Below are 25,640 nucleotides of genomic sequence, written 5' to 3' on the forward strand. Positions count from 1 at the left end.
AGTGTTTTCAGAAAGGTTGCAAACTCCTTCCCATACAGCAAATGTTTTAAATGTGTGTGTTAAAGAAAAGGTGTTTATATTCTTTCAGTTCCCATACAGCAGTGTGGACAAGTGTTCAAGGCATTTGCCTCCATTGATAATGAGTTATTTTACTGAATATGTATCTAATTTTCACTTTGTGTCATCATTTTCACCAGTGCAAAGTGAATGTAAAACACTTTCACATCAGAATGGTAGCATTTTACACTCCCTGTTCACTGATGCCAACAGCTGCATATGGGGCAGAGCTGTCAGCTTTTGCAAATATTTTATTGCATTAGAGTTGCTGATGTCATAGGTATTTGAAATGTTTTGAATGTCGAAATAGTACTTGGAAAAAATGTTCTCTTTCAGCTTAACTATACAGCGGGTTGGGATTGTTTTCAGATTTTGAAATTTTATTGAAAATTCAATTTGTGTGAATAAATATTTACAAAAATGTCCTTGATGTTCCTTCCCTCCAGCTCTAGTTGATCTTGTTCCTTCCTATTAATCAGCTGGTCAGGAGAGTTTTGAGGTTTACTTTAATGCCTTGTTCAAACTGTGAAACCAATAGTTTTGCTTCCAGCTGAGTGAAAGCAGTGTCAAGCTCTGTGAGAAACTATGACATGTCCCTGAAAATCTCTGATTCTGTTGGATGGTGCAGGTTGTTGTTTCACTAATTTCTCCTCCTGTTTGTAGCTAGAGTTTTAATAACCTCCGCCAAGTATTTGTTAAGTTGAAACTTTTTATTAGGTATAGACAATGCAAACAAATTAAATGCAGTGTTTCCAGATTAATAATGCACAAAAGTTGGAAGGCTACAGTAACTCCTACAGAGCCAGTGTTACAGAAAGAGATGAGACCAGGATCAGCTGGTGAACTGGGCAAGTACCTTCTAGACTTCTGCTGGATTCAGACAAGGAGAGGCTGAGAAGTTCTACCAGGCTCCCCCAGTCTGATACCTGAGTATGACGCTCCTTCCCTTGGGAGTGAGAACAGCCCAGACAACTTGATCCTAATACCTGAAATAAAAGTACTGCTCTTGATTCTGCTCTCAGAGCACCTATGAGGATCAGAAGTAACTCTGTTGACATTCATGGAGTTACACCATTGAAAAGCTAAGCTGCTGTAGGTGAGAGGAGACTCAAGTGCTCTGTGTAGATGGCAATGGTAAAAACAAACAAACAAAACCTGTGCATTCATTCATTAATCCCTCAATGCCACCTCTTTCTCTCCTCTCTCGACTTCTAACTATGCAGGTTATCTGTATGCTGACAGAACATCCTCCTTCGAAAAACTGGATGATGCTGTGCCTCCAGGCCAGGTGTATAAATATACATGGGAAATCACTTCTGAAATTGGGCCAAAAGAAGCTGACCCTTCCTGTCTCACCCGTGTCTATTATTCACATGAAAACATGGTGACGGACTTTAACTCTGGTCTGATTGGAGCATTGCTTGTGTGTAAAAAAGGTAACCAAACTGCTTGGGATAGACCAACTGCTATAAAATGTCAGCTGGGCTACTGTTTTCAGTGGTCTAGCACATTCTGATACAATATGGCTTTCTGGTAATAATAAAAACTAAAAAACCCATAAAGCACTCTGGAGATTCTCATAATGCAAGAAGGCATTTCATTTTCCTCTTCCCTTCTTGTGCGTTTATGCGGGCAGTTTAGAGGAAACTGAGTTTTGTTTCTTCTGCCTTTATAGGACTTCAGCGTTGCTGTGTTTCTGGATTTTCTGTACTAGTTTCTCAGATAATTCTAATTATTGTCAGGGCTAATAAGACATTGTTCAACTTGACTGACATTTCCCATTATGAGACCCTGTCTTCAATTGTTTATAACTTTAACAAGTTTGAATTGTTTGGGAGGGGAGGAGGGTGAAATTTACCATTCCTGCTGTCTGCCTCTGATTTGAATTCTTTTGAAAACTTACAGCCAAAACTGTTCAACTGCTTCCAAGAATGAGACAAGGGCTGTGTCTAGATTACATCCCTCTTTCGACAGAGGGATGTAAATTAGGCACTTTGAAATTGCAAATGAAGCCGGGATTTGAATTTTTCACGCTTCATTTGCATAATCACGTAATGGCTCTCTTTCGAAAAAGCACTGTTTCGTAAGTAAAACCACGGTCTAGACGTGGTTCTTTCGAAAAGGGAAGGCTTTTTCGAAAGATCCTGTAAACCTCCTGAGAGGCTTCTAGACACAGCTTAGGAAAAAAGGCCTTGTTTTGCTCATATTAAAAAAACAACAGTAAGACTGGTTGAGAAGCTCCAGCTTCTTCATGTTTGGAGCAGGACGATGAAATTTGAGGAAGCGGGGGGAGGTGGCCTTTGTGTCAAGGGTGTGCTTTTTGCTGTTCATGTGGAAAGTCTGGACATTTTATAAGACTTAGAAAAATTTCAGTTTGTACTTGCTCAATAGTGTCATAGAGTTTAGTGGCTAATAGCGCCAAAGATTCTGTCATTACTGAGCATGTTCTGTCTCTTCATTGATACCAATTGCTATTATATAAACCCCCAAACATACATGAGCTACTCGCTGCAAATCTGAGATAAATATGAATCGGTGAGCTAGAGGACAATTTCCTTAGCACACTGCCAGTCCCCCAGCTATCCAATCCACAGGATTATATATTCTTTCTTTGCTAACGGCTGGTAAATCAGTTACTTAGTTTAGTTCTCTCCTTCCCAGAGAAAAGTTTGTGGCATGGAACAACTTGTGTAGAGCACACTGATTAAATGGCTTTGTATATTTAGTCCTTCCCATAAATAAACAAACTCCGAGCCTGCAATGCAATGCACTCAACTATGCTTCCTTACACATTGAATTCAACAGGCTTTGTGGGGGGCTGTACACACTCTGCATAGCAGGATTGGCACCATAGTCAATAATGGTATTTTGGAATATTAGTGCTCTTGTATTATAAATTATCTGTTATAGTCTCTTCCTCCCCTCAGAGCTCTTTCCTTTTTTGTTTCATTGTGATCCTTGCTGGAACGTTCTGAGGATGTAGCTAATTGTGCGCATGAATATTTTGGAGATGGTTATTTTCCTTCCTCATGTCAAGCTTCTCCTAATTTCTGAATATCAATTTTAGTTCTGGGTACGGTGCTTAATTTGGGAGTTCATAGTCCAGGCAGCTCTGGGTTTACTGCACTTAGTTACAAAAGTTTAAAAAAAATGCTTGAGCCCTGCCACTTCTTTCATTACACATTTGTTACTGCCTGGGTGACATGAATTAATTAAATTAGCATTATACTAAAGTTTGCATTTCTGACGTTTATAATCTGTCAGAAGAAATAAGGAGATGACCCGTGTTCCATGTAAGCTGAGCACTTGGGCGGCCGTCCAGGAGAGATTCAGGTGCCATCCAGTTGATTGGCAGAGTGCCCGCAGCTGGCTGCCTGTGTTTCTACTGGTGGTGCACATGCACACATGCCTCAGTGCACATAATAAAATTTATTCTGCACATGGATAGAAATATTAGAGGGAACATTGGAGATGACACCAGGTTTTTGGGTGGGATGACAATACATATTTGTGTACAAAATAAATACATGCCAATTTCTAGGTCATCAATCCTATTCTCTCCCATGTTCAGTAGTATAGAATCTTCCCAGGGCTGTTATGACTAAAAATCCTTACAGGCTGCTCTGTATGAAATGATTTGGGGACCTCAGTCCAGAATCAAGCAGGCAGCTGTCTACTTTGCAAGAAACTCTGCCATAGCTAGCTTGAATCTGGTGGTCCCAGAAGAAAAGCAGAGACTGACTAGGACCTCAAGACCTATTTCCTCTCCTGCTCTCAGAGATGGTCCTTGTGGCACATTGCCAGAGTAGTTTGGAGGGAGCATGTGCACCTTGATGCTTCCTGTGCTGGACCTGGTCTGTGGATGCTCGATGCCTTCAGTCTCCACAATTGCCAATCCAGAACCTTATCCAGAACTAAGTTCACCTCAGACACCTTTTGAAAAGATGCCCTTGTGGCCAGATGCAGCAGGCATGGGCAGCAAGCTCATGAAGTATATCTGGATGCCTTTTACTTGATGGCTGTGTCTAGACTGGCAAGTTTTTCCGCAAAATCAGCTGCTTTTCCGGAAAAACTTGCCAGCTGTCTACACTGGCCGCTTGAATTTCCGCAAAAGCACTGACGATCTCATGTAGGATTGTCAGTGCTTTTGCGGAAATACTATGCTGCTCCCATTCGGGCAAAAGTCTTTTTCCGGAAAAAAAAATGCTTTTGCAGAAAAGTGTCCTTCCAACCTAGACGCGCTTTTCCGAAAATGCTTTTAACGGAAAACTTTTCCGTTAAAAGCATTTCCGGAAAATCATGCCAGTGTAGACGTAGCCGATGTGAGCTGCATTTTTTTTTCCTTCAGATGATACCCCTTGTTTCCTTCCACAGGAAGCCTGAACGAAGATGGGACGCAGAAACTGTTTGACAGAGAATACGTGTTGATGTTTGCTGTCTTTGATGAAAGCAAAAGCTGGCAAAAATCAGCCTCTCTCCTATACACCATTAATGGTTATGCTAATGGGACATTGCCAGGTACTGTACTGTACTCGCGGTATCTAGCCAGAGTCCCCAAGCTGTGTGTGGCTGCTCACTGCAGCGTACACGAGTGAGCTGTACGAAGTGAATGGAAGTAGAGCGACACAGCCCATATATAACCTTGCAATGAGTATCTCGTTCCACCAGGGGGCGTGTGTGTGTGTGTGCTCCCAACCACCCCAACTTTCTCGTGCAATCTGACCTTGGTACTGAGAGCATGTGGCTACCAACCATGTGGCTGTTTGTTCAGAGAGAATAAAATCTCTTCCTGTCACCTGCTGGATAGGGAGTGAGATTTTCAAAAGCATCTAAGTCAGTGGTCACCAACCAGTATATCAGGATTTACCGGTTGATCTTGGAGCCTCTGACGGGATCCTGACTGGTTTGGCCAGGAAGCTATCAAATGCTGGCACTTCAGTTGCCCTTCCACCCACTGTCCAGCTGCTCCTGCCCTCTGCCTTGGAGCTGCCCCCCTGGCAGCCTCCTGCTTGTTGTGCAAGGTATGGGAGGGAGAAGTGAGGGAATGCTGATGTCAGGGTGTCCCTCCTCCCCCCACTCCTGTATCATATCTCCACACAGAGAGCCTGCCTTAACCCACTGCTCCACCACCCGGAAGCCATCTCAGTTAAACAGTGCCCAGCCAGAGTCTGCTTCCTGAATCTCTGTCTCAGCCCTGAACCTCCTCCTGCACCCAACCCTCTGCCTTAGACATGAGTCCCCCTGCACCCAAACTCCTTCCTAGAGCTTGCACCCTGAACCCCCTCCTGGGACCCCAATCCCCTGCCCTGGGCTAAGCCCGGAGCCCTTCCCACACTCTAAACCCCTTGGCCCAAGACCAGAGCCTGCACCCCAACCCCCTACCCCAGCCTGGTGAAAGTGAGTGAGGATGGGGAAGGGAGATGGAGTGAGCAGGGGAGGCCTCGGAGGAGGGGTAGAGCAGGGGCAGGGCCTCAAAGAAGGGGCAGGAAGGAAGTGGGGCAAGGGTATTTGGGTTTGAGGTAGATCTTACATTGCACTTAAATTGAAAAAGTGGTTAAAAAGGTTGGAGACCACGGATCTAAGTATGAGTTAGGCACTCTTAATTCTACTGAAAATCAACTGGAGTTGAGTCCTAACTCACTTAGGCTGTGTCTAAACTACAGATCTTTTCTCGAAAAAGGGATGTAAATTAGACACTTCGAAATTGCAAATGAAGCTGGGATTTAAATTTCTCGAGCTTCATTTGCATAATAGTGACCGCAGGTTTTTTGAAAAGGGGCTTTTCGAAAGAAGAATGGCTGCTTAGACGAGGATCGTTCGAAAATAAAGCCCTTTTTCAAAAGATCCTGTACTCCTCATTTTTTCGAAGTGTCTAATTTACATCCCTTTTTCAAGAAAAGGGATGTAGTTTAGACACAGCCTTAGATACTCTTGAAAATCCCATCTATGACCTATACACTACCCATCCTAGACATGGCCATCATAGTATCCGAGAGGCTTTATTAAAATGTGTTGGGTGGCTATTACTTTTGGACTAACAGTGGGATTTAATAAACCATTCTCCGATTCTGGGAGGATTCACCTGTGTTCTGACCCCGTTGTCCTATTTCAGACCTAGAAGCCTGCACATATGATAACATTAGCTGGCATTTGATCGGAATGAGCTCCAAACCAGAGATTTTCTCCATCCATTTCAACGGGCAAGTCCTGGAGCAAAATCATCACAAAGTCTCGACTGTCAGCCTTGTGGGAGGTGCCTCAACCACAGCAAACATGACCGTGAGCCAGAATGGAAGGTGGCTGATATCGTCTCTTGTCCAGAAGCATCTGCAAGGCAAGGGGGCATCTGTTCAGAAGGCAGTAGTTCAGTTACAGAGTGTCATTCTGGGCTCTTCCTCCTTATCTCCTATCTAGGCTTTTTTCCCACTCTGGCACGATGAATGCAGAAGTGGGATCCTGCAAAAGTACCCCAAAACCTTATCTTTCCAGGCTTTGGTATAAAACTTCTCCCCAAAATCTTAAAAGCCTAGATTTTGGGGATAAATATCAGCTGCTACCACCCAAGTAATGATAAGAACCCAGGGAAGAGATCACTTGGGAAATCTCAGCCCTAAAGTAAAACCAGGACACAAAAATTAACCAATACCAGGTTAATAAAAAGAAAAGAGAAAGAACTTTTATTATCACCACAATACTCTTGTTGCAAGCATAATGACTAGATGAAAAAGTCATAAATTAATATACTCATGGGGGAAACCCCACCGGGGGCCCAGAGCTTAGTTGCAAAAGAGAGAAAAACCCATTTCTAAATGCACAGACATCAGATTCCCATTCCCAAATGGTAAAACAGTAAAACCTAGCGGACTTATCTAAACTTTACCCTACTTACAGATAGTGAGGTCTTCTTGGAGGGAGACATAGTGTCTGTCCCCCTCAGTAGCTGGAGAGTAACTGCCCAGGGACAAAGGAGGGAAAAAACCAAAAATTCCTTTGTCCCAATTTGAAATTCCTACCTGCATTCCTATTGGCCGACTCGACCTGGCTTAAGTATAGTTAACCCCTTAGTCCCCAGGCTGCTGGCCATCTCTCATGATCATGACATCTCCTAAAGCAGGGGAGGGGAACTTTGGGGGGAGAGTTGGAGGCTGCTGACCCACAGAAAAATCAGTTGGGGGCCACACACAAGTGAGAATCTGTGGGGAACTGGAGCACCAGCATGGGCTCCCCAATGCTGGGGGGGAGGGGAGCCCTGAGCCTCAGGGGCCTGATCCAGGCAAGCCAGGGGCTGCATATGGCCCTCGGGCCTTAGGTTCCCCACCCCTGTCCTAAAGTGCTGCTAACTTTGTTGAATGTGGTAGCAAATGCACTTGGGATCATGCCAGGAAATCAGTGGATGCAGGGTATTTTCTTTGAATTAGTGTTGTGGGGTGGGGCTTATTAGGACTACTGCTGCAAAGGGGCTTCAGAACAACAATGAATCTGACTCTAGTTTATAACTGTTTGGGAGGTGCTCAGATGAGCCTCACTAGAAAAAACTGGAGCCCTAAGAGATGCTGACCAACTATTTCAGAAGAAGAGGAATGTTTGCAGTTCTGTGGGCAAACGAATCTTTTCTGCTGCTCTTTTAACAGAGAATGTTAGTTTTCCCCTAGACTAAACAGATCTCTCTTGGAACAGAGCAGTGGATTCTCTCTTGTGAAGGGTTGGAAGGCTAGTTTAACAGAAAAGGGGAAGTTCTTGCTGACAGTTTAGGCTGGTATTTTCAAAGGAGGCTATTGAAGTTAGTTGCTGAGTTCTCATTGACTTCCACTGGCTCCTTTGAAAATACCATTCTTAATATCAGCACCCTTTTTTTTTTAACCTGAATAGACTTTGACCAGTGAATTGTTTGCATGTGTCCTCAGCTGATGGGCTGTAGGAACGCAGTGTTCCTAGGTCTAGCAGTAGCCATTGTATTGTGTCTTTCCAAACAGCTGGAATGCATGGGTACCTCAATATAGAAGAATGTGAGGAGAAAGATGTGTTCAAGAAGAAAATATCCTTTAAGGAACTGCGCATGATTAAGGACTGGGAATATTTCATTGCTGCAGAAGAAATCACCTGGGATTATGCTCCAAATGTTCCAGAGACCATTGATAGGTAAAATGGTGTCATGTACCGTATTGATTAAATGTTAATTTGAGGCAGCCTATGTGCTACTACAGTGTACAGTCCTAGCTCTTAAGAACTTCTGCACTGCACCAAGAATTCCATTGAAACAATTGAACATACAACTCAATCTTGTAGGACAGGAAACATATTAAAGGGGGCAGGGTGGCATGGTATTTATGGACTGCGCTATAAAGAGGTCTTAGTCAATGGCTCCTGCAGGGCTGAATAAGTGAGTGTGTCAGGCTCTAGGTTCCAGGTGGTCTAGTCTGGTGATTGGTGCAGTGGTCAAAGCTGGACTGAGGGCAGTGCTGAAACTAGGGATGTTAAGAAGAGGGTATTTAACTAATCGTGTAGTCGATTTCTATCAACTACATGAGTAGTCAATAGGGGAAGGCACTCAGTCCCAGCTCACACTGGGTCCGCAAGCTACCCCTGCTGCAGCTCTGCATTTTAAATGTAGTGAGAGCTTGGCTTTTAAGTCAGCTCTCCCAAGCAAGGGGAGGGAGGGAGGAAAGAAATGCGACTAGTCGACTTGACTACCTGATAAGCCTAAGTTTATCCGGTAATCGACTAGTTGACTACATGCTTACATCCCTAGCTAAAACTGGGATCTGGGGGCAGGTTGTGGGTCAGAACCAAGTTCAGAGTCCATAGATGAGCCCAATCAGGATCACAGTATGAGAGAGCTTCTGGCTTCTTTTTTCTATTTGTAAAACGAGAGATGTAATGCTTCCTCCCTCCCATCCTTTGTTTGTCTTGCATATTTTAGATTGGGAGCTCTCTGAGGCAGAGGCTCTCTCATACTAAGTGGCTGTGTCTACACTGGGCCACTTATTCCGGAAAATCAGCCACTTTTCCGGAATAAGCTGCAAGCTGTCTACACTGGCCCTTGAATTTCCGGAAAAGCAACGACGCTCTACTGTACAAAATCAGCCTCTATTCCGGAAAAACTATTCTGCTCCCGCTCAGGCATAAGTCCTTATTCCGGAACACTGTTCCGGAAAAGGGCCAGTGTAGACAGCCCAGTAGTCTTTTCCGGAAAAAAGCCCTGATCTCGAAAATGGCGACCGGGGCTCTTTTCCAGAAAAGCGCGTCTACATTGGCCACAGACGCTTTTCCGGAAAAAGGGCTTTTCCGGAAAAGCAGCCTGCCAATGTAGACGCTCCTTTTCCGGAAATGAAAATGGAATAGTATTCCGTTTTAAGCAGTTCCGGAAATTCATGCCAGTGTAGACACAGCCAGTGTGTGGATGGTGTCTAGCAATGAGAACCCTGACCCTGACCTCACTGCTGCTGTAGCACAAATAATAATCTGTTTTATAGAGACTGTGTCTCATCTAAGTCTGTTTTTCTCATGGCCTCTGCCATTTCCCGTGGGAGAGTATTCTGCAATCTATTGGATCTCACCATTAAGAAGATTTTACTGATACTTTTTCTTTTCTCTTTTCTCTTCTTTTTAAAGGCACTATAAAACTCAGTATTTGGACAACTTCTCAAATCTCATTGGGAAGAAGTATAAAAAGGCTGTTTTCAGGCAATATACAGATGCCAACTTTAACAAGCGTCTAGAGAATCCCCGGCCCCAGGAAACAGGAATTTTGGGTCCTATTATCAGAGCTCAAGTCCGAGACAGAATCAAGGCAAGTGGTGAGAGCCCAATGCAAAGGCTGTATGTACTGTGAATGATGTAATTTACTATAAGTGAGGCTTATTTACAACTTATTTTGCATTCTTTGTCAATTATGTAATATCGAGGGCAGCAGTATCTGAAGGTGTGAGCACCAGGGGGCATACTTAAGTTTGTTTGTGATCTCTACCATTCTTGGGTTGGAGTGATTGGTTTATCAATTCTTAACTTCACGTGGACACTTGCTTTTTGTAAAGAATATTTAGAATGGTTGGTCCATAACACCTACTCCAAATACACCTGAACTTTTGGGAAGTTCAGATCTGTGTTGTAACTTTGTGAACCCATAATCTCTAGTTCTCTTAGGGTATGTCTACACTGCAACACTGTTTTGAAATAACTAGCGCTATACCAAAGTTATTTCAAAATACTGTCCAGCTGGAGGCCTTTTTACTCGGACTCCTGTAACCCTCATTGTACAAGGAGTAACAGAAGTCGGAGGAAGAGTGATCTATTTTGAAATAAGTGCTATGTAGATGCTCCCAATTTCGAAATAAGCTGTTTTAAAATAACATATGCAATTGATGTAGCTCAATTTGCGTAGCTTATTTCGAGTTAAATCCTGCTGTGTAGACGCGCCCTAAGATGGGTGCTCACCCTTGAAAGCTGAAGAGCGACATCTGAGGGGAGTCCTCAGATGAAGCTAGAAATCCATATCGTACAGCCCCACATGATGTTGAGATGTTCTGTGGTATCATAGTGGCGTGTCTCCTGGACTTGCCGCCATCCCAGATAGATACATCCCAAAGCCACACAATCCTTAAAGGATGGTTTTGTAGCTCTGCAGTTGTGTTCAGTGAAAAGCTCCCTTTCTCTCCACCCGGCTCCATGCGACTCTCTCTCCCCTCACCCCCGTCCCCGGCCCGGTTCCTGGAAGCTGGTAAAGGGAGTGGGTGGGGGTGGGGGTGGTTATCTTGCCTGTCCAGTTTTCACTGCTGGGATCACTCAAGGCTCCTAGTGATTCCAGTCCATCACTCAGCACTCCCTATGGCTCCCTGTGCCTGGTAACGTGGGACTTCACTTGAGGATGGCATTCTCATCAGCCTCCAGAGACCAGGCAGCGCATGAGGAACCCCAATCAGCGGGCTCCCGTTGCAATAGAGTTTCTGGATGGATATCCCCAGATTTTCTTTTCAAAACTGTCTCTTTCACTCAGCTCTTCCAGTGCTGAAACCCTGCAAGTTCCACACTCACTAGGACTTGTAGCAATGTTCCCAGACCAGGAGTCACTGAAAGCTGAACTTATATTTTCTGCATCTCCATATCTCTCTAGATCGTGTTCAAAAATATGGCCAGTCGACCCTACAGCATTTACCTCCATGGAGTGACGCTTTCAAAGGCTGCAGAAGGAGCCACTGATCCCCTGAATTCCACAGGTCAAAAACTGGTCACATTTGCACAATATCAAAAGTGTTAATTTGTGCAGGGTCTCTGCGCTTTTAGGAGACCATGTAATTAAGGGCACAAGAATGGGATACCTGGGTTCCATTCCCAGCCCTGTCACTGACTGGCTGTGTGCTTTTGGTCAAGTTGCGTCGCTTCTCTGTGCCTCAGTTCCCCATCTGTAGTATGGGGATTATAAGTGCCCGCTTTTGTAAAGTGCTTTGAGATCTATAGAGGGCAAGTGTAAATATGCTAAGTGGCACTTCTGTTTTAAAAATAGTGTGTGAGCTTGGTCCTCAAGTTTAACGAGTTTAATGTCCATTTTCACCAGCCAACAACTCACTCAGCATAATGTAAGAACAGTCATGATAGGTCAAACAAATGATTCATTTACTCAGTATCCTGTCTGACAGTGGCTGGTACCAGATGATTCAGGGGGAATGAACAGAATAGACCTACTGTCTCTGATCTGTTCCCTGTCCTATAGTTCCAACTTTTGTTAGTTGGAGCCCAGTTACACTTTTGGCTTTCTCAGTTTCCCCAGGTTGGTGCATTGGGCAAAGGAGTACTTTGCTCTTTTTGTTTTTAAAACTGCTGCCTATTAATCTGATGAGGTGACCATTAGTTCTTGTGTTACGTGAAGTGGTATTTAACACTTCCCTATTCGCTTCCTTCACACTATTTTCTAGACTTCAGTCATATTCCTTCCCTTAGCTATCCCTTTTATAAGCTGGGCAGTTGCAGTCTTCTTAATTTCTGCTAATCCAGAAGTTGTTCCATGCTCCTGATCATTTTTGTTGCTATTCTCTACACCTTTTCCACCTCTAATATATCTTTTTGGAGACCAAAATTCCACAGTTCAATGTATGGGTGCATCATGAATTTATATAGTGGCCATATGATATTCTGTTTTTAATATCTATCCCTTTTTTTAATGGTTCCTAACATTGTTAGATTTTTTTTTATTCCTGCTGCACATTGAGCAGATGTTTTCAGATAATAAGAACATAAGAATGGCCGTACTGGGTCAGACCAAAGGTCCATCTAGCCCAGTAGCCTGTCTGCCGACAGTGGCCAGCACCAGGTGCCCCAGAGAGGGTGGACCGAAGACAATGATCAAGCAATTTGTCTCCTGCCATCCTTCTCCAGCCTCTGACAAACAGATGCCAGGGACACCATTTCTATCCCCTGGCTAATAGTCTTTTATGGACCTAACCTCCATGAAATTATTTAGCTTCTCTTTAAACTCTATTATAGTCCTAGCCTTCACAGCCTCCTTTGGCAAGGAGTTCCACAGGTTGACTACACGCCGTGTGAAGAAGAACTTTCTTTTATTAGTTTTAAACCTGCTACCCATTAATTTCATTTGGTGTCCTCTAGTTCTTCTATTATGGGAACTAGTAAATAACTTTTCTTTATCCGCCCTCTCCACACCACTCATGATTTTATAGACCTCTATCATATCCTCCCTCAGTCTCCTCTTTTCTAAACTGAAAAGTCCCAGTTGCTTTAACCTCTCCTCATATGGGACCCATTCCAAACCCCTAATCATTTTAGTTGCTCTTTTCTGAACCCTTTCCAAGGCCAAAATATCTTTTTTGAGGTGAGGAGACCACATCTGTACACAGTATTCAAGATGTGGGCGTACCATAGTTTTATACAGGGGCAGTAAGATATTCTGTGTCTTATTTTCTATCCCTTTCTTAATAATTTCTAATATCCTATTTGCCTTTTTGACCGCCGCTGCACACTGTGGAAGTTTTCAGAGAACTATCCACGATATCTCCAAGATCTCTTTTCTGATTTGTCATAGCCAAATTAGCCCCCATCATACTGTATCTATAGTTGGGGTTATTTTTCCCAATGTGCATTACTTTACACTTATCCACATTAAATTTCATTTGCCATTTTGTTGCCCAATCACTCAGTTTGGTGAGATCTTTTTGGAGTCCCTCATAGTCTGCTTCTGTCTCGACTATCCTAAACAGTTTGGTATCATCCGCAAACTTTACCACCTCACTGCTTACCCCTTTCTGCAGATCATTTATGAATAAGTTGAAAAGGATTGGTCCCAGGACTGACCCTTGGGGGACACCACTAGTTATCCCTCTCCATTCTGAAAATTTACCATTTATTCCTACCCTTTGTTTCCTATCTTTTAACCAGTTCTCAATCTAAGAAAGGACCTTCCCTCTTATCCCATGGCCATGTAATTTACACAAGAGCCTTTGGTGAGGGACCTTGTCAAAGTCTTTCTGAAAATCTAAGTATACTATATCTACTGGATCCCCCTTGACTCCATATTGACTCTTAAGATCTTTCTTGAGCCATAACAGCTAATATAGACCCGCATCATTTTATATGAATAGTTGGTGTGATGGGTTTGGTCACCGAGATCCCCTTGTGACTGTCACTCGAGGTGCTGAAATATGACTGAGCCTGTCTGCCTGTCCTTTTGGGCTCCCTCCTGCCCTGTCCTGCTGGGCCTTCCTCCAGCACTGACACAGAGGTAGCATTTAAGTGATCATAATGTATAGCAGACAGAACAATGTAGGTTACTAAGCAAAATAAAACAAAGCATGCCAGCTAAGCTCAATACGCTAAGAAGCTTGTAACATGTGATATCTTACCCTAGAGCTACATCTACGCTGCAGGCTTTTTGCGCAAGAACTGTGCTTTTGCGCAAGAGCGTCCATGGCAGTGTGGACATGCTCTTGTGCCTGAAAGCTCTGACAGCCATTTTAGCCAGAGGGGTTTCTTGTGCAAGAAACCCCTGTTGCCCATCCACCCTGCCTTCTTGCGCAAGAGGGATTATTCCCCGTGGGGGAGAGGAATAACTCTTGCACAAGAAGCCCTCTGTTCGGACACTTTACTATAAATTTACTTGCACAAGAACGCGCATGCAGTGTAGACGCTCTGCAAATTTTTGCACAAGAAGAAGGCTGCAGTGTAGATGTAGCCTAACAGTAGTTCTAATCATCTTTTCTCACTGGCTGGAGAGTTTCCCTGCCTAGGCCTGATCCTTCTCTCCGTTCAGTGTTAAATGATTCTTGTAGTTTCCATGACGGCAGAAAGAGAAGCACCCTGGGGTCAGGGCACATTGCTTCCTGCTGCAGGTGAGAAGCCAAGCACGGTGAGCTAGATGGGCGGTGAGGCAGAGCAGGCCAAGGTGCCATCGCTGCCAAGGTGGCTGCAAGGTGTGGGGGGGATGACCCCTTCTGCCCTACACCAGGCTCCCTGGATCCTGTCCATAGGATGGTTGGCAGTGGCCACCGTAGGGTCCCCCAAAAGTGCAGGGCCTGGGATAGCCACCCCGAACTGTCCTATGGACGGGATGACTGATCCACTGCTGTCAGCTGGTGAACGTGCACTGACTTCATTGGCATGATGCCCATTTACACTGGCCACAGATGGAATGCCTGTTCATGCTTCGCTCTCATTTGTTTCTCCTTCAGACAACAGCACCCAGAGTAAAGCAGTTCAACCAGGAGACACCTACACGTACAACTGGAGCGTCATGGAAACCGATCAGCCCACCGCACAGGATGCCCAGTGTATAACACGATTATATCACAGTGCCGTAGATGTAACCAGGGATATAGCCTCTGGGCTGATTGGCCCACTTCTCATTTGTAAAAGCGAAGCGCTGAACAAGAGGGGTGTGCAGGTATGATCATGTTCTACAAATTCTAAGAGACAGGCTCCCTGCCCAGGGGTTGTGTTTGAACTACAGGGGAATTTGGTTTCATTGATTGTTCCCCTAGTGAAAAGGCCTCTAGAGCTGAAGTGGAATTGGATCAGTAGGCCCCTGTAGAAGTCACTCCCTCTAAAAACCTATAGAATGTAATAAGGCATGGGATGCTTGGCATCAGTTCTTTGAATTACCCTACAAAACTCACTTGTCGGGACATCATTCTCCATCACATTCTGTAGGAGGAGTCAAAAACACGTAAATTAAGGAAGGGGCTTGATTTCTTTTGAATTCCACGGGGCGTTTCTAGAAGGGCTGCTTGCAGTGATAGTTTTTAGCTCTGTGCTGTCCATTTATGACTCCAGATTTAGATTGCTCACTGGGGCTTTCAGTTAGAAAGATCAAGCTGCAAGAGATTTCTGTGACTGTGCTTTGTTTGCCAAGACAGGCAAGAATTGCAATATCCTGATTCTGGACTCCACCCAAAGCTTCCTCTCTGTGTACCTTCAAACTCTGGGGAGGTTCTGATTCAGGCTAAGATAGGTTCTGACCTGGCTTCTTGATAGGTTTAACCTAGGTCTGACAACCACGAACTTTGGGGATCCAGAAGCATTGGAAGGGAAAATTCTTCTTGTGCTTCCTCTCTGTGGGGTGAAAGAATTTACTTTGACAGTGGCTCAGGCACCATCCAGGAGCAAGTGGAAACAGTGACTCAGGTGCCTGTGTAGACAGCAACAAGTGGGTCACGAGGGGGAGTCTATCTCATAGCAGCAGTGCTAGTAGCTGGTCAGGTGTGTCACACAGTGTGAGAGATGCAGTGGTAGGAATGGAATCCAGGAGTCTGGAACCCTGGTCGTTACTCTTACCACCGGACTGTGCTGCTGTTCACTTGAATGGAACTGTGGTCTCTGGAGGGATGGTGACGTCACACCCTTAATATGCCCCCCTATGTATCTGTTAGCTGCTCACAAAGTTCACTCTGCCATGTCTGTCTTTCAGAACAAAGCGGATGTGGAGCAGCAGGCTGTGTTCGCCGTGTTTGATGAAAACAAGAGTTGGTACCTGGAGGATAACATCAAGCAGTACTGCAGCAACCCCTCCAGCGTTAAAAGGGATGATCCCAAGTTCTACAAGTCTAACGTAATGCACAGTGAGTGGCAAACTGGCCCCAGCTTGGCAAAAGCTCACGTGAGCACAAGTTCTCTAATGGGTGCTTACTTTGAGGTGCAAGGCAGTGCGAGTGGCAGAAAATGGCCCATGGTAGATAGGAAAGCATACATGAGCAGGGTTCTGGTCCTGGTTTGGCATGATTAGGGCAACTTAGGCACAAACATGATCATCATGAGCCGAGAAAAAGTCAGCTGAGCAAGGGAAGTGACAATGATCTCAGAAGCTCTGACTGGGCTTCTGGGCCACCAACTGCAATCCATTGAGGCAGCACCTAGAGGTGGGGGGCAGAGGTACCAGTGACGGTGGGAGACAGAGAGGTAGACTATGGGATGTGGGGAGTAGGAGGGTCTGGCAACTGTTTGGGTCGAGACTGGCAGAAGGGAGGATTTCTGGGGGTGAGGGGTTTATAGTGGGCAGCACTACAGGTTCCTGGGTTGGTGGCTAGGAACGGTCTGTGATGTTGCACCTGTTTGCCCTGGAGTCAGTGGATAGGGGAAGGAAGTAGGAGGGACGTTGGGAAGAATCCAGAACAGGAGCGGTCCGAGGCCAGCTGCGGCAGCTGGTGCCCCAGGCGAAAGACGCGATAGGCGCCCCCGCCTGCACGGCCATCAATGGCTGTGACGTCATCATCAGGTACCCGGGCACCCCATGACATCATCAGCTGGGACCTGGGCTGGTGGCACCCTAAGCGACTGCCTAGTCTGCCTAGGCTCACCGGGCCATCCCTGATCCAGAAGCTACCCAAGCAGCTGCATGCCTCTTACTGCGTGCTTTTGGGTTTGGTGCAAGCTGCAACCATTAGCTTGGCACTAAGCAACATGTAAGGCAGGAGTGAGGAATCTTTTTTGGGTCAGGGGCCATTGACCCACAATAAAATGAGACATGGGCTGCACACAAGTGAGAAGCAAAAAACAAAACCCCTCACTGGCGTAGAACTGAGGGGAAAGACACTTTCCACATTCCTCTTGTACACCAGAGCCTAGGGGGACCAAGCCTCACAGTTGGGCAGCAGGGGGATGAAGTGCCAGCATGGAATCCCCAACACTGGGGAAGGCCCTGAGACTCAGAGACCACATCCAGGCAAGCAGGGGGCCTCATTCAGCCCCTGGGCCTGAGGTTCCCCACTCCTGTTGTAAGGGTTAATGAATCTTAACAGATGGGGGTGGGGGGCATGGCTGCACAGAGAACATGTGTAGGGCCTTTGTGCAAATTAGTGGTGAAAAGCTGCCTCCTCATGGCCATAGCACAAGGGAATCAGGAGGGAGCATGTGGACCAGTAATGCACAGTATAGCAGAGCAGCCAGAGAAACTGCTGATGCAAGGCTAGTCTCTGAGGTTTTGTCCAGGGCTCGACTCTAGCCTGTGAATCTGAGCACATGTCCTGAAGACACGTCTTCCCACAGTAGAGGGTAACTCTTACTGCAGAAGCACTGGTAGCCCATTTCTCGTCCTTCCCAGCATGCATGGCTCATGGTCCCCACAGGCCTGTATTCTATAGTGAGGAATGCAGAACCTAAAAGTGAAAAGTAAACACAAGTGAAATTGACTAGTAGTTGGTTTTCACTGCTAGCTAGCTGAGAGACATGCACAAAACAAGTAATTAAAAAATGTGTTAGAATTCTTTCACTGTGAATCCAATATAGGGTGACTGGGAAAAGAGTAAAGATGTTTTTATTTTAATATATAATTTTGGAGGGCTTTATGGTGTCCCTTCAGATGAAGCTGGCTAGATCGCACCCTGTTTCATTAGGGTGTCAGTCTTTCTCTCTCTGGAGATAAAGATGTCCGTTCCATCCCTGATCTCATTCCAATGAAGGCATGAATTTGCCTCACCATCTTGCATGTTGATAAAGGCTTTAAGGTGCAGTAATAGCATATTCTATGCTTTTTTTTTAAGCAATCAATGGATATATGTCTGACAGCACTGAAATCCTGGGATTCTGTCAAGATGCAATTGTACAGTGGCATGTCTCCAGTATTGGCTCCCAGGATGAGATTGTGTCCATACGCCTTTCTGGTCACTCTTTTTTGACTCAAGGGAAGTATGAAGATGTACTGAATCTTTTCCCCATGAACGGAGAATCCGTCACTGTAGAAATGGACAACATTGGTAAGTAGCAGGGCTGGTGTGTTTGCTTAATGATCTGCTAATACATTTTGTATCTAGAGTACATAAGGGCTCTTAAAAATAGAAAACCTTTCTGTAAAGTGAACACATAATTTCAGCCTATCTAAATTTTCCTTAATTTATAGCAAGCGTGATTGATACACATATGATGCTGGTTCCACATGATATAGCAATGCTGTTATATATACTATTCTTATTGATAATTCTGTTTTGCTTTTGAGCAATCCCAAAAATCCTTTCTGTGGCATTAGTTGTATAACTGTTATTTGAAGCACAGTATTAAAGTTCTCTGTAATAATCTACAGAAAAGAAAAAGTCCACTTGTAAATCAGCAGGCCAAACCCTAAAAGCTATATATTGGGACTCTGTTTATCCTTCTGCATTTAGAAAGAAATATCTTCACATTCTTTTCTCTGTAGTAAGCTGCTTTTCCCTCTGACTCTGGCAACAGAAAAAGTATGTGGTACAGGGACCCTCTGGTCTGCTCTATTCTGTTGTGAAATATGTAGTTAACCACCATAGGCTGTTTAAAATGGGCTTCTGGCCAAATTTTACTGGTGTCACTGAACGAAATGGCTTCATGACACATCATGATCTGACATTCTTTCACTCCTAAATGACTAGTGGTCCAGAACTATCAAACTGGATCAAACCAGTGGTCCATCTAGTTCTAGTATCCTGTCTCTAGAGTAACTGGTACCAGATGCTTCAAAGGAAGGTGGAAGGAATCCCATAATGTGCACAATTCTGAAATAACATGCCTGAGAAGGAAGATTCTTCCTAATTCCAGACTGTGATTGATTGGTTTATGCCTTAAAGTAGAAGGGTTTAGATTCCTTATTTTTTAAAAATTCTGTTTAAAGTACTTGTGAATGTTTTCTTTATCCCTATAAATGACTATTTCTCTTGATCCTACTAATTTCTTGGTTCTAGTGATACCTTCTGGCAGTGAGTTTCACAGGGTAACTATGCATTTTAAAAAAAATTTAAAAAAGAAGAAATGTTTAATTGAAGCTGGAAACCTCCATCAAACTTGACAGAAATGTCCAAAGTCAACCTTTTGTACTTTTCCACCATTATTGTTTTGTTTTAATATGTGATCACCTCCTCTCCTCTCTCCACTGTCCTTTCCACTTCTTGTAAAACATGTTCATTATTGTTGCCTTTGGAAATACTTTAAAGAACACAATGCAATTCTATGCCACTTCAAAAATAGAGAAGGTCGAAAATTATATCTGGCACCTTTTTCAGGTAAAAGACATTTTTTCTCTATCAGTGCCATGTTTTATTCTAGGACATGCTGTAAAAAGTGTAGAACCTGAGACAGTAGCATTTCAGTGAATAGTATTCTAGAATTAAAATTCTATTCCTGTATCAGTATTCCCAGTTTCATAGGGAGACAGCTTTTCAAACCAGGGAGCCATCACAGATCATCCAAAATCTAGTCTTCAGATGCTCAGTTTGGCATTTTTGGTGCACTGTGCCCATTTATTCTCATATAGGCCAATCTGGAGGTCCAAATGTGGAATTCCTCTGTCCTATTAAAGACCTTCACTCATTCAGAGGGTTTTTAAAGTATTGTAACATACCTGGTTTTGAAATGGTTAAAAATTCCTGTGAGGATTTTATTCATGGTCAGTATTCTCTCATGCATAGGTTTATACACATAATATAAGAGATAGACCCAAACCCAAATTCCCTGTTCAAATTTTGAAAAGTTTGGGTGCCTATCTAAACTTCACAGTTGACCTCTTTTTTTTTTCCATCTACTTTTGGTCTTATCTCTTCTTGGATTGTACAAAAAATCAGAATCCCTTAATTTTAGGGAAGTTGAGATCTAGATCTCTCAATTTTATGTGTCAGTTGTATTCTCAATTTTTTACTACGTAGTGTCTAGAAACCGCAGTCAAGGACAAGAGTAATATTGTGGTAGGTGCTGTAGTGACTAATACGGGGTGGGCAAGAAATGGCCAGTGGGCCGGATTTGGCCCACCAATCTGCTGGATTCGGCCTGCGGCCGCCTTTCCACAATCCTTAGGCACAGGGCAGCTGCAGCCGATTTAAAGGTTGGCTGCTCTTTGCTCTGGACCCTGGGGAGGGAGGCTTCACATGCTGCCCCAGCTCCCAGCAAAATTTCTCAGCTCCTATTAGCTGTTTCTAGCCAATAGGAGCTGAGAAATTTTGCTGGGGGCAGGGGCAATGGGTGAAGCCGCTCTCCCCGATCTCCATTCCTGGAGCAGAGCCACAAGGAGCAGCCAACCAACCAGCCTGGGACTGCTGCAGACAGGCTGCCTCAGGTTCCTGCAGGGCTGCTGGCTGGGAGCCGCCTAGGTAAGCACCTCCCAGCCAGAGCCTGCCTCTGTCCCCGAACTACCTGCCTTAAGCCACCACCCAAACCCTCTGTACCCCCTTCTCTGAGGTCACAACTCCCTTCCAGACCCTACATCCCCTCCTAAAGCCCCTTCCTCAGGCCAGAATTCTCTCCTGCACCCATATCCCCACCTGGACCCTGCACCCCAAATCCCTACCCCAGATCATAACCCCCTCCTTCACCCAAACTTCCTCTCAGATCCCACACCCCCTCCTGCATCCCAGTCCCCTAGCCCAAGCTCCCTTCTGCACCCAACCTCCAACCCAGACTCTGTACCACCTCCACAGAAATGCAGCCCTTGATGATTTGCCAAAATCTTTAATGGCCTCCCCATTAAAAATTATTGCTCGCCGTTGGCCTAATACATAAAAGATGGCCCCTGATCTAGAGAGTATACAGTCTAAGGTCATAACAGATGGGGTCAAACTCTACAAATATGTACCATACTTTTTTTTTGAACTGCAGGTACCTGGCTCTTTGCATCCTGGGGCTCTCCTGAGATGAACCATGGCATGAGGCTGAGGTTTAGGGATGCCAAATGTCAAAAAGATGTAGATGATTATGAGGATGTCCCAGATTTATTCTTAGATTTCTCCTCTGAGAAGATTCTTAAAAGTGTGCCTGAAACTTCTCCCCAAACTGAAGAGGAAATGGAAGAAACATTAGATGGAAACCAGGAACCTTCTGATGATTCTGATTACCAAGATAATCTGGCCTCATTTTTGGGACTTCGGACATTTAGGAATACATCAATGGTCCAGGAAGAAATACAGAATCTTACTGCTTTGGCCATAGATGAAAACTTTGGCACCAGCACTAGGAGTGATGATGGGGCTTCTGGGTCAGCGCTCCCATTCATGGAGAATAGCAATACCAGGGACACAGGTGAGTTCTTGGAAACTCAAAGCACTCTTCTTCTCCCAACTGAGACTGAGTCCCTCTACACTAATTACACAGTGGCAACAAGAGAACATGAATTTCCGGTTACCACAACAGCAGTAAGTCCTGACTTGGCATTTGAAGCTGGAAATCAAAGTGACTATGAAGCAAATCGCAATCAGATGTCAGGAAATCATGATGAAACACTTATGGGACAACTAGTGAGAGCCAGGGAAGAAGCCCAAACCAAAGATGCAGCAGATCTGTTATCTGACAGAGGCACCAGCATAACGCCATCATTTGCAATACTCTCTTCAGGGGAACTGCAAGAAGAGGACAGCTCAAGAGGAGAATATAATGTTAGTAGAAAGCGGGAAAGGCGAGATGTGTTTCAGACTAAGCTGTATGCTGTTAAAAAGATGCAAGCCCTCTTAAGTCATGTACAGCAAAATGAAAGCCTTTCCTTTTTTGGCAACACCAGTTCAGAACAACTACCTCTTTCTGCTCATGCAGAGAATACCTCCAGTTCAGATATGTTAGGAACTGATCAACTTCCAAATAAATATGTTGAGGACCAGGATGTGAAGGAGGAAGAGTGGGAGGAAGAAACCAGTACAGAAAAAACTGAATTTCCCAAACATGCAGATAACGTCACTTTTGCTGAGGGACACAGAGCAGAAAACAATGAATTAAATTTGTTCGGTCTTTCTGAATTAGAATTACCCAAAGACAAGCGAGATAGAAATTTTACTCTAGATAATGCATCGGATATTTTAACTCCTGGTCACAGCTCAGTAGCAGCAAAGGACAAGTTGGGAAAGCTAATACCAAGGGGCGTGAAGTATCCATCTAAAATTATGGATGAAAAGTGGAATATGGCCTCTGTGAAGGAGAATTCTAGGATGGAGACAAATTCAGGTCAGGCTACTGATAAGTTACAGAATCCTTCCAGAAATGCTACAATGCCTACAGGAGACATCATATCCCTGAATAAGAAGCAAGGAAAATTCAAAGGCAATGCACACTTTACCAAGGGCAAATTGAATGTAAGCCACAAGCATCCGAATTTGAAAGGAGAAGAGAGAAATGTAAATGGCACCTTGAGTAAATCTGTGGCTCTTATCAAGACCCGTAGGAGGAAAAAGAATGATCAAAAGTACAGTAGTCTCTCAATGACACCTAGAGGTTTGAGACCCCCAAAGGTGCAGAGAGAGCTCAATTGCACGCTGTTGTCCAGTGAGGCCAACCACACCCTACCCCTTTGTCAGGGCAACAATACAGCATTGTCTAATGAGGCCAATCACACAGTTTTGCTGAGCAGGACTAACGACACACTAACCCCAAGGCAATTTAAGCCAATTGTCATAGGGCTTCCCAATGGAAATGGGGACTACAAGGAGTATGTTCCAGGAGGCTCTGACAGCGAGGAAATTGAAGATAACCTATATGAATATGAATATGTAGAATTTGATGACCTGTACATGAAGGACCCCAGATTCAACATAAAAAATATTCGTAATCCTGATGACATTGCTGTGCACTATCTACGCAGCAGGGGGCACATGAGGAGGTACTACATCGCAGCAGAAGAGGTCATCTGGGACTACGCAGGATTAAAGAAAAGGTTGGGCTAAATTTTTACTCTTTGTTCCCTCACATCCTGTTGTTGAATATGAAGCCATTGATTCAGAGAGCTGCCCCTCAGCAAAGCTACTGAGTTAGGGGATTTCTTAATCGCACAAGTGCTGTTTAGTTTCAGTCCATAATGCAGAAGAGGAAGTAAGGAGCAGTGCTTTAGAGCAGTGTTTCTCAACCAGTGGTACAAGTTCCCTTGGGGTTAATCGAGGTACGTCTGGGGGAGGGGTACATCAACATAACTGAAATTTGGAGAAAACTGAATCTTTGTTCTAAGTTTTACAACGCTTTATTATTTTTGTACTTTTTACACCCAAAATTTCATCACCCGCCCAGCTACGATTAAGTTGTTTATACAAATGTGTTGCCGTGGTAGAAAAAAATTGTGTGTGTCTGAAAACTGTAGGTACTGAGGGTACTTATAATTTTTTTTAAAAGGGGTACTTTATAAAAAATAAATTTAAAAAAAAGTTGAGAAACACTGCTTTAGACACTAGCCTGAAATTCAGGAGACTTGGGTTTTATTCCCTGCTCTACCACAGACGTTCAAGCCATTTATTCTCTGTGCCTCAGCTCACCTTCTCTGAGGTAGGGAACTGCTTTATCTTAATTTTAGAGACGTTTTGTGGGGATAAAGGCATTAAAGATTGGGAGGCACTTAGACACTACGTTAATGAAGCCCACCTCAGAACCTCAGCTAGGTATCTAAATATATGTGGATGGGATGTTTGGGGCTCAGTCAAGAGAGAACTCTTAGGTAGCCCGTTTTAATCCAGTTTGGGTGGGTAGGGATTTAGGAGGAGATTTTTCAAAGTGACTAAGGGCGTTTCAACAGAGCTGGGTGCCCTTAGACCCCACTGCGAATTCCAGCTTTATCGTTCCTACCATCTGAAGTTTTATTCAATTGTCAATACAGAATGAAGGGTTTGGTTCTCAGTCCAATTCCCAGCAGGCGAGTGTCCACATCATGCAAACTGCCACCAACAGATGATTCAAATTAACCCCCTTGTTGCTAGTCTTAGTCGAGATCAAGAACTGATGGGACTATTGTGCATGAACCCCAAATCTGAGATGTTTACATTTTGCTTTGATTTTGAAAAAGTGGCTTTATTTCCCACCAATGGAAATTTGTAATCCATCTTTTCTGAGAGAAATTCAACCTCTTAGAAATTTGAAATGTTGGCACAAAAAGCAGTTCTCACATCAAACCATGCAAAATGACCAGTGATTGCATATGTCTGTGCAAAATCTACCTTTTTTTTCTCTCTCTCTAAAATTGTTACTCTCAAAAATAATTGCATGGCCTAAATCTTCATTGTCAAGGAGAAGGGCAGAAACAGTTTCATTACAGCAAACTCAGTCTCTGAATTGTGTATTTTTAAATTGACTCTTTGGGCCACTTGACAAACATGTCTAATTCCCCCTTCCCACCTTTTCCTATGTAGACCCCTGCTTTAGCTCCACCTTCATTATTTGTATTTGCAAGTGTCAGAGAGCTCTGTAGTTTCTCCACATGTAAAAATCCTGAAGCTCAAATACTGAAATGATTTGCAATGTGTGAGGCAGATACTCAGCTAATATAAATGATCATAGCACCACTCAAGTCCGTGGGACTGAGACAACTTTTTCGAGATGTGTTGTTCACGTCCATTCAACCTTTCATCCTCCTCCCCTCTGTTGGTGTTCCAGCAAGAAGGAACTGGGATAGGATGCCCCTAGGCACCTCCCTATATAGTGCAGCATGCGTGCACCACTCCAGGGGGCACTGGAAATCCCAGCCTCTACAGGTACTACTTGGGGGAAAACTTCTGACACTGGTGCATGTGGCAGGCACGCATTGAATGGATATGAGCAACATATCTCAAAGAACACCAATTACAGAACAGGTAACTGTCTTTTTTCTAATTCCATTATGTTCTTTCATGGGTCATTTCACCTCAGCACAACGAGGAATAGCCGAACCAGACGTGATGGGGGCAACACCATATATAAAAAAGTGATTTTCCGAAGCTACGTGGATAGTACCTTTACAGTTCGGGAGGCTGAAGGGGAGTATGAAGAACACTTGGGTATCCTGGGTCCCGTTATCAGGGCTGAGGTGGATGATGTCATTCAAGTAAGTCACAGGATCAGGTATTTGGTGTATTTTATGAGGAGCTGAAGGGCCTGAGCTAAAAGTGGTTGAAAAATGCCAGTCTTTTTTAGTAGGACATTTTGTAAAAAATATTTTTTCTAAACTTCCTGCCGAAAAGTGGAAAGAGGCAAGATTTTTCAGACTATATTTAGTTCTCAAAATATTTTGGTTTTTGAACATCAATTTTTTATTAAAAAAAAAAACTCAGGTAAAACATGATTTTTTTTCTGAATTTGTTTTCAATAAAAACCTGAGATTTCAGACAAAACTAGAAATGCTTGCATTTGTCTGAAAATACTTTGTAAAAATGTTGGCCAGTTCTAGTTTAAACGTGACTTATTGGTCAATTTGTGTT

General features: G+C 44.0%; 1 protein-coding gene across 1 annotated transcript in view; it reads left to right on the forward strand.

Annotated features, from left to right (window-relative positions):
* F5 (coagulation factor V) overlaps positions 1–25,640 on the forward strand; it is a 54,832-nt gene that overhangs the window by 11,200 nt on the left and 17,992 nt on the right. Inside the window, exons 4-14 of the mRNA XM_006112215.3 lie at positions 1,281–1,493; positions 4,432–4,575; positions 6,170–6,391; positions 8,031–8,196; positions 9,670–9,847; positions 11,168–11,270; positions 14,733–14,944; positions 15,968–16,118; positions 18,036–18,248; positions 21,103–23,140; positions 25,093–25,267. Coding sequence (XP_006112277.2) covers positions 1,281–1,493; positions 4,432–4,575; positions 6,170–6,391; positions 8,031–8,196; positions 9,670–9,847; positions 11,168–11,270; positions 14,733–14,944; positions 15,968–16,118; positions 18,036–18,248; positions 21,103–23,140; positions 25,093–25,267 — 3,815 coding nt within the window. The remainder of the gene's footprint in view (positions 1–1,280; positions 1,494–4,431; positions 4,576–6,169; positions 6,392–8,030; positions 8,197–9,669; positions 9,848–11,167; positions 11,271–14,732; positions 14,945–15,967; positions 16,119–18,035; positions 18,249–21,102; positions 23,141–25,092; positions 25,268–25,640) is intronic.

This window comes from Pelodiscus sinensis, chromosome 1 (assembly GCF_049634645.1).
Source record: "Pelodiscus sinensis isolate JC-2024 chromosome 1, ASM4963464v1, whole genome shotgun sequence".
Classification (NCBI taxonomy): domain Eukaryota; kingdom Metazoa; phylum Chordata; order Testudines; family Trionychidae; genus Pelodiscus; species Pelodiscus sinensis.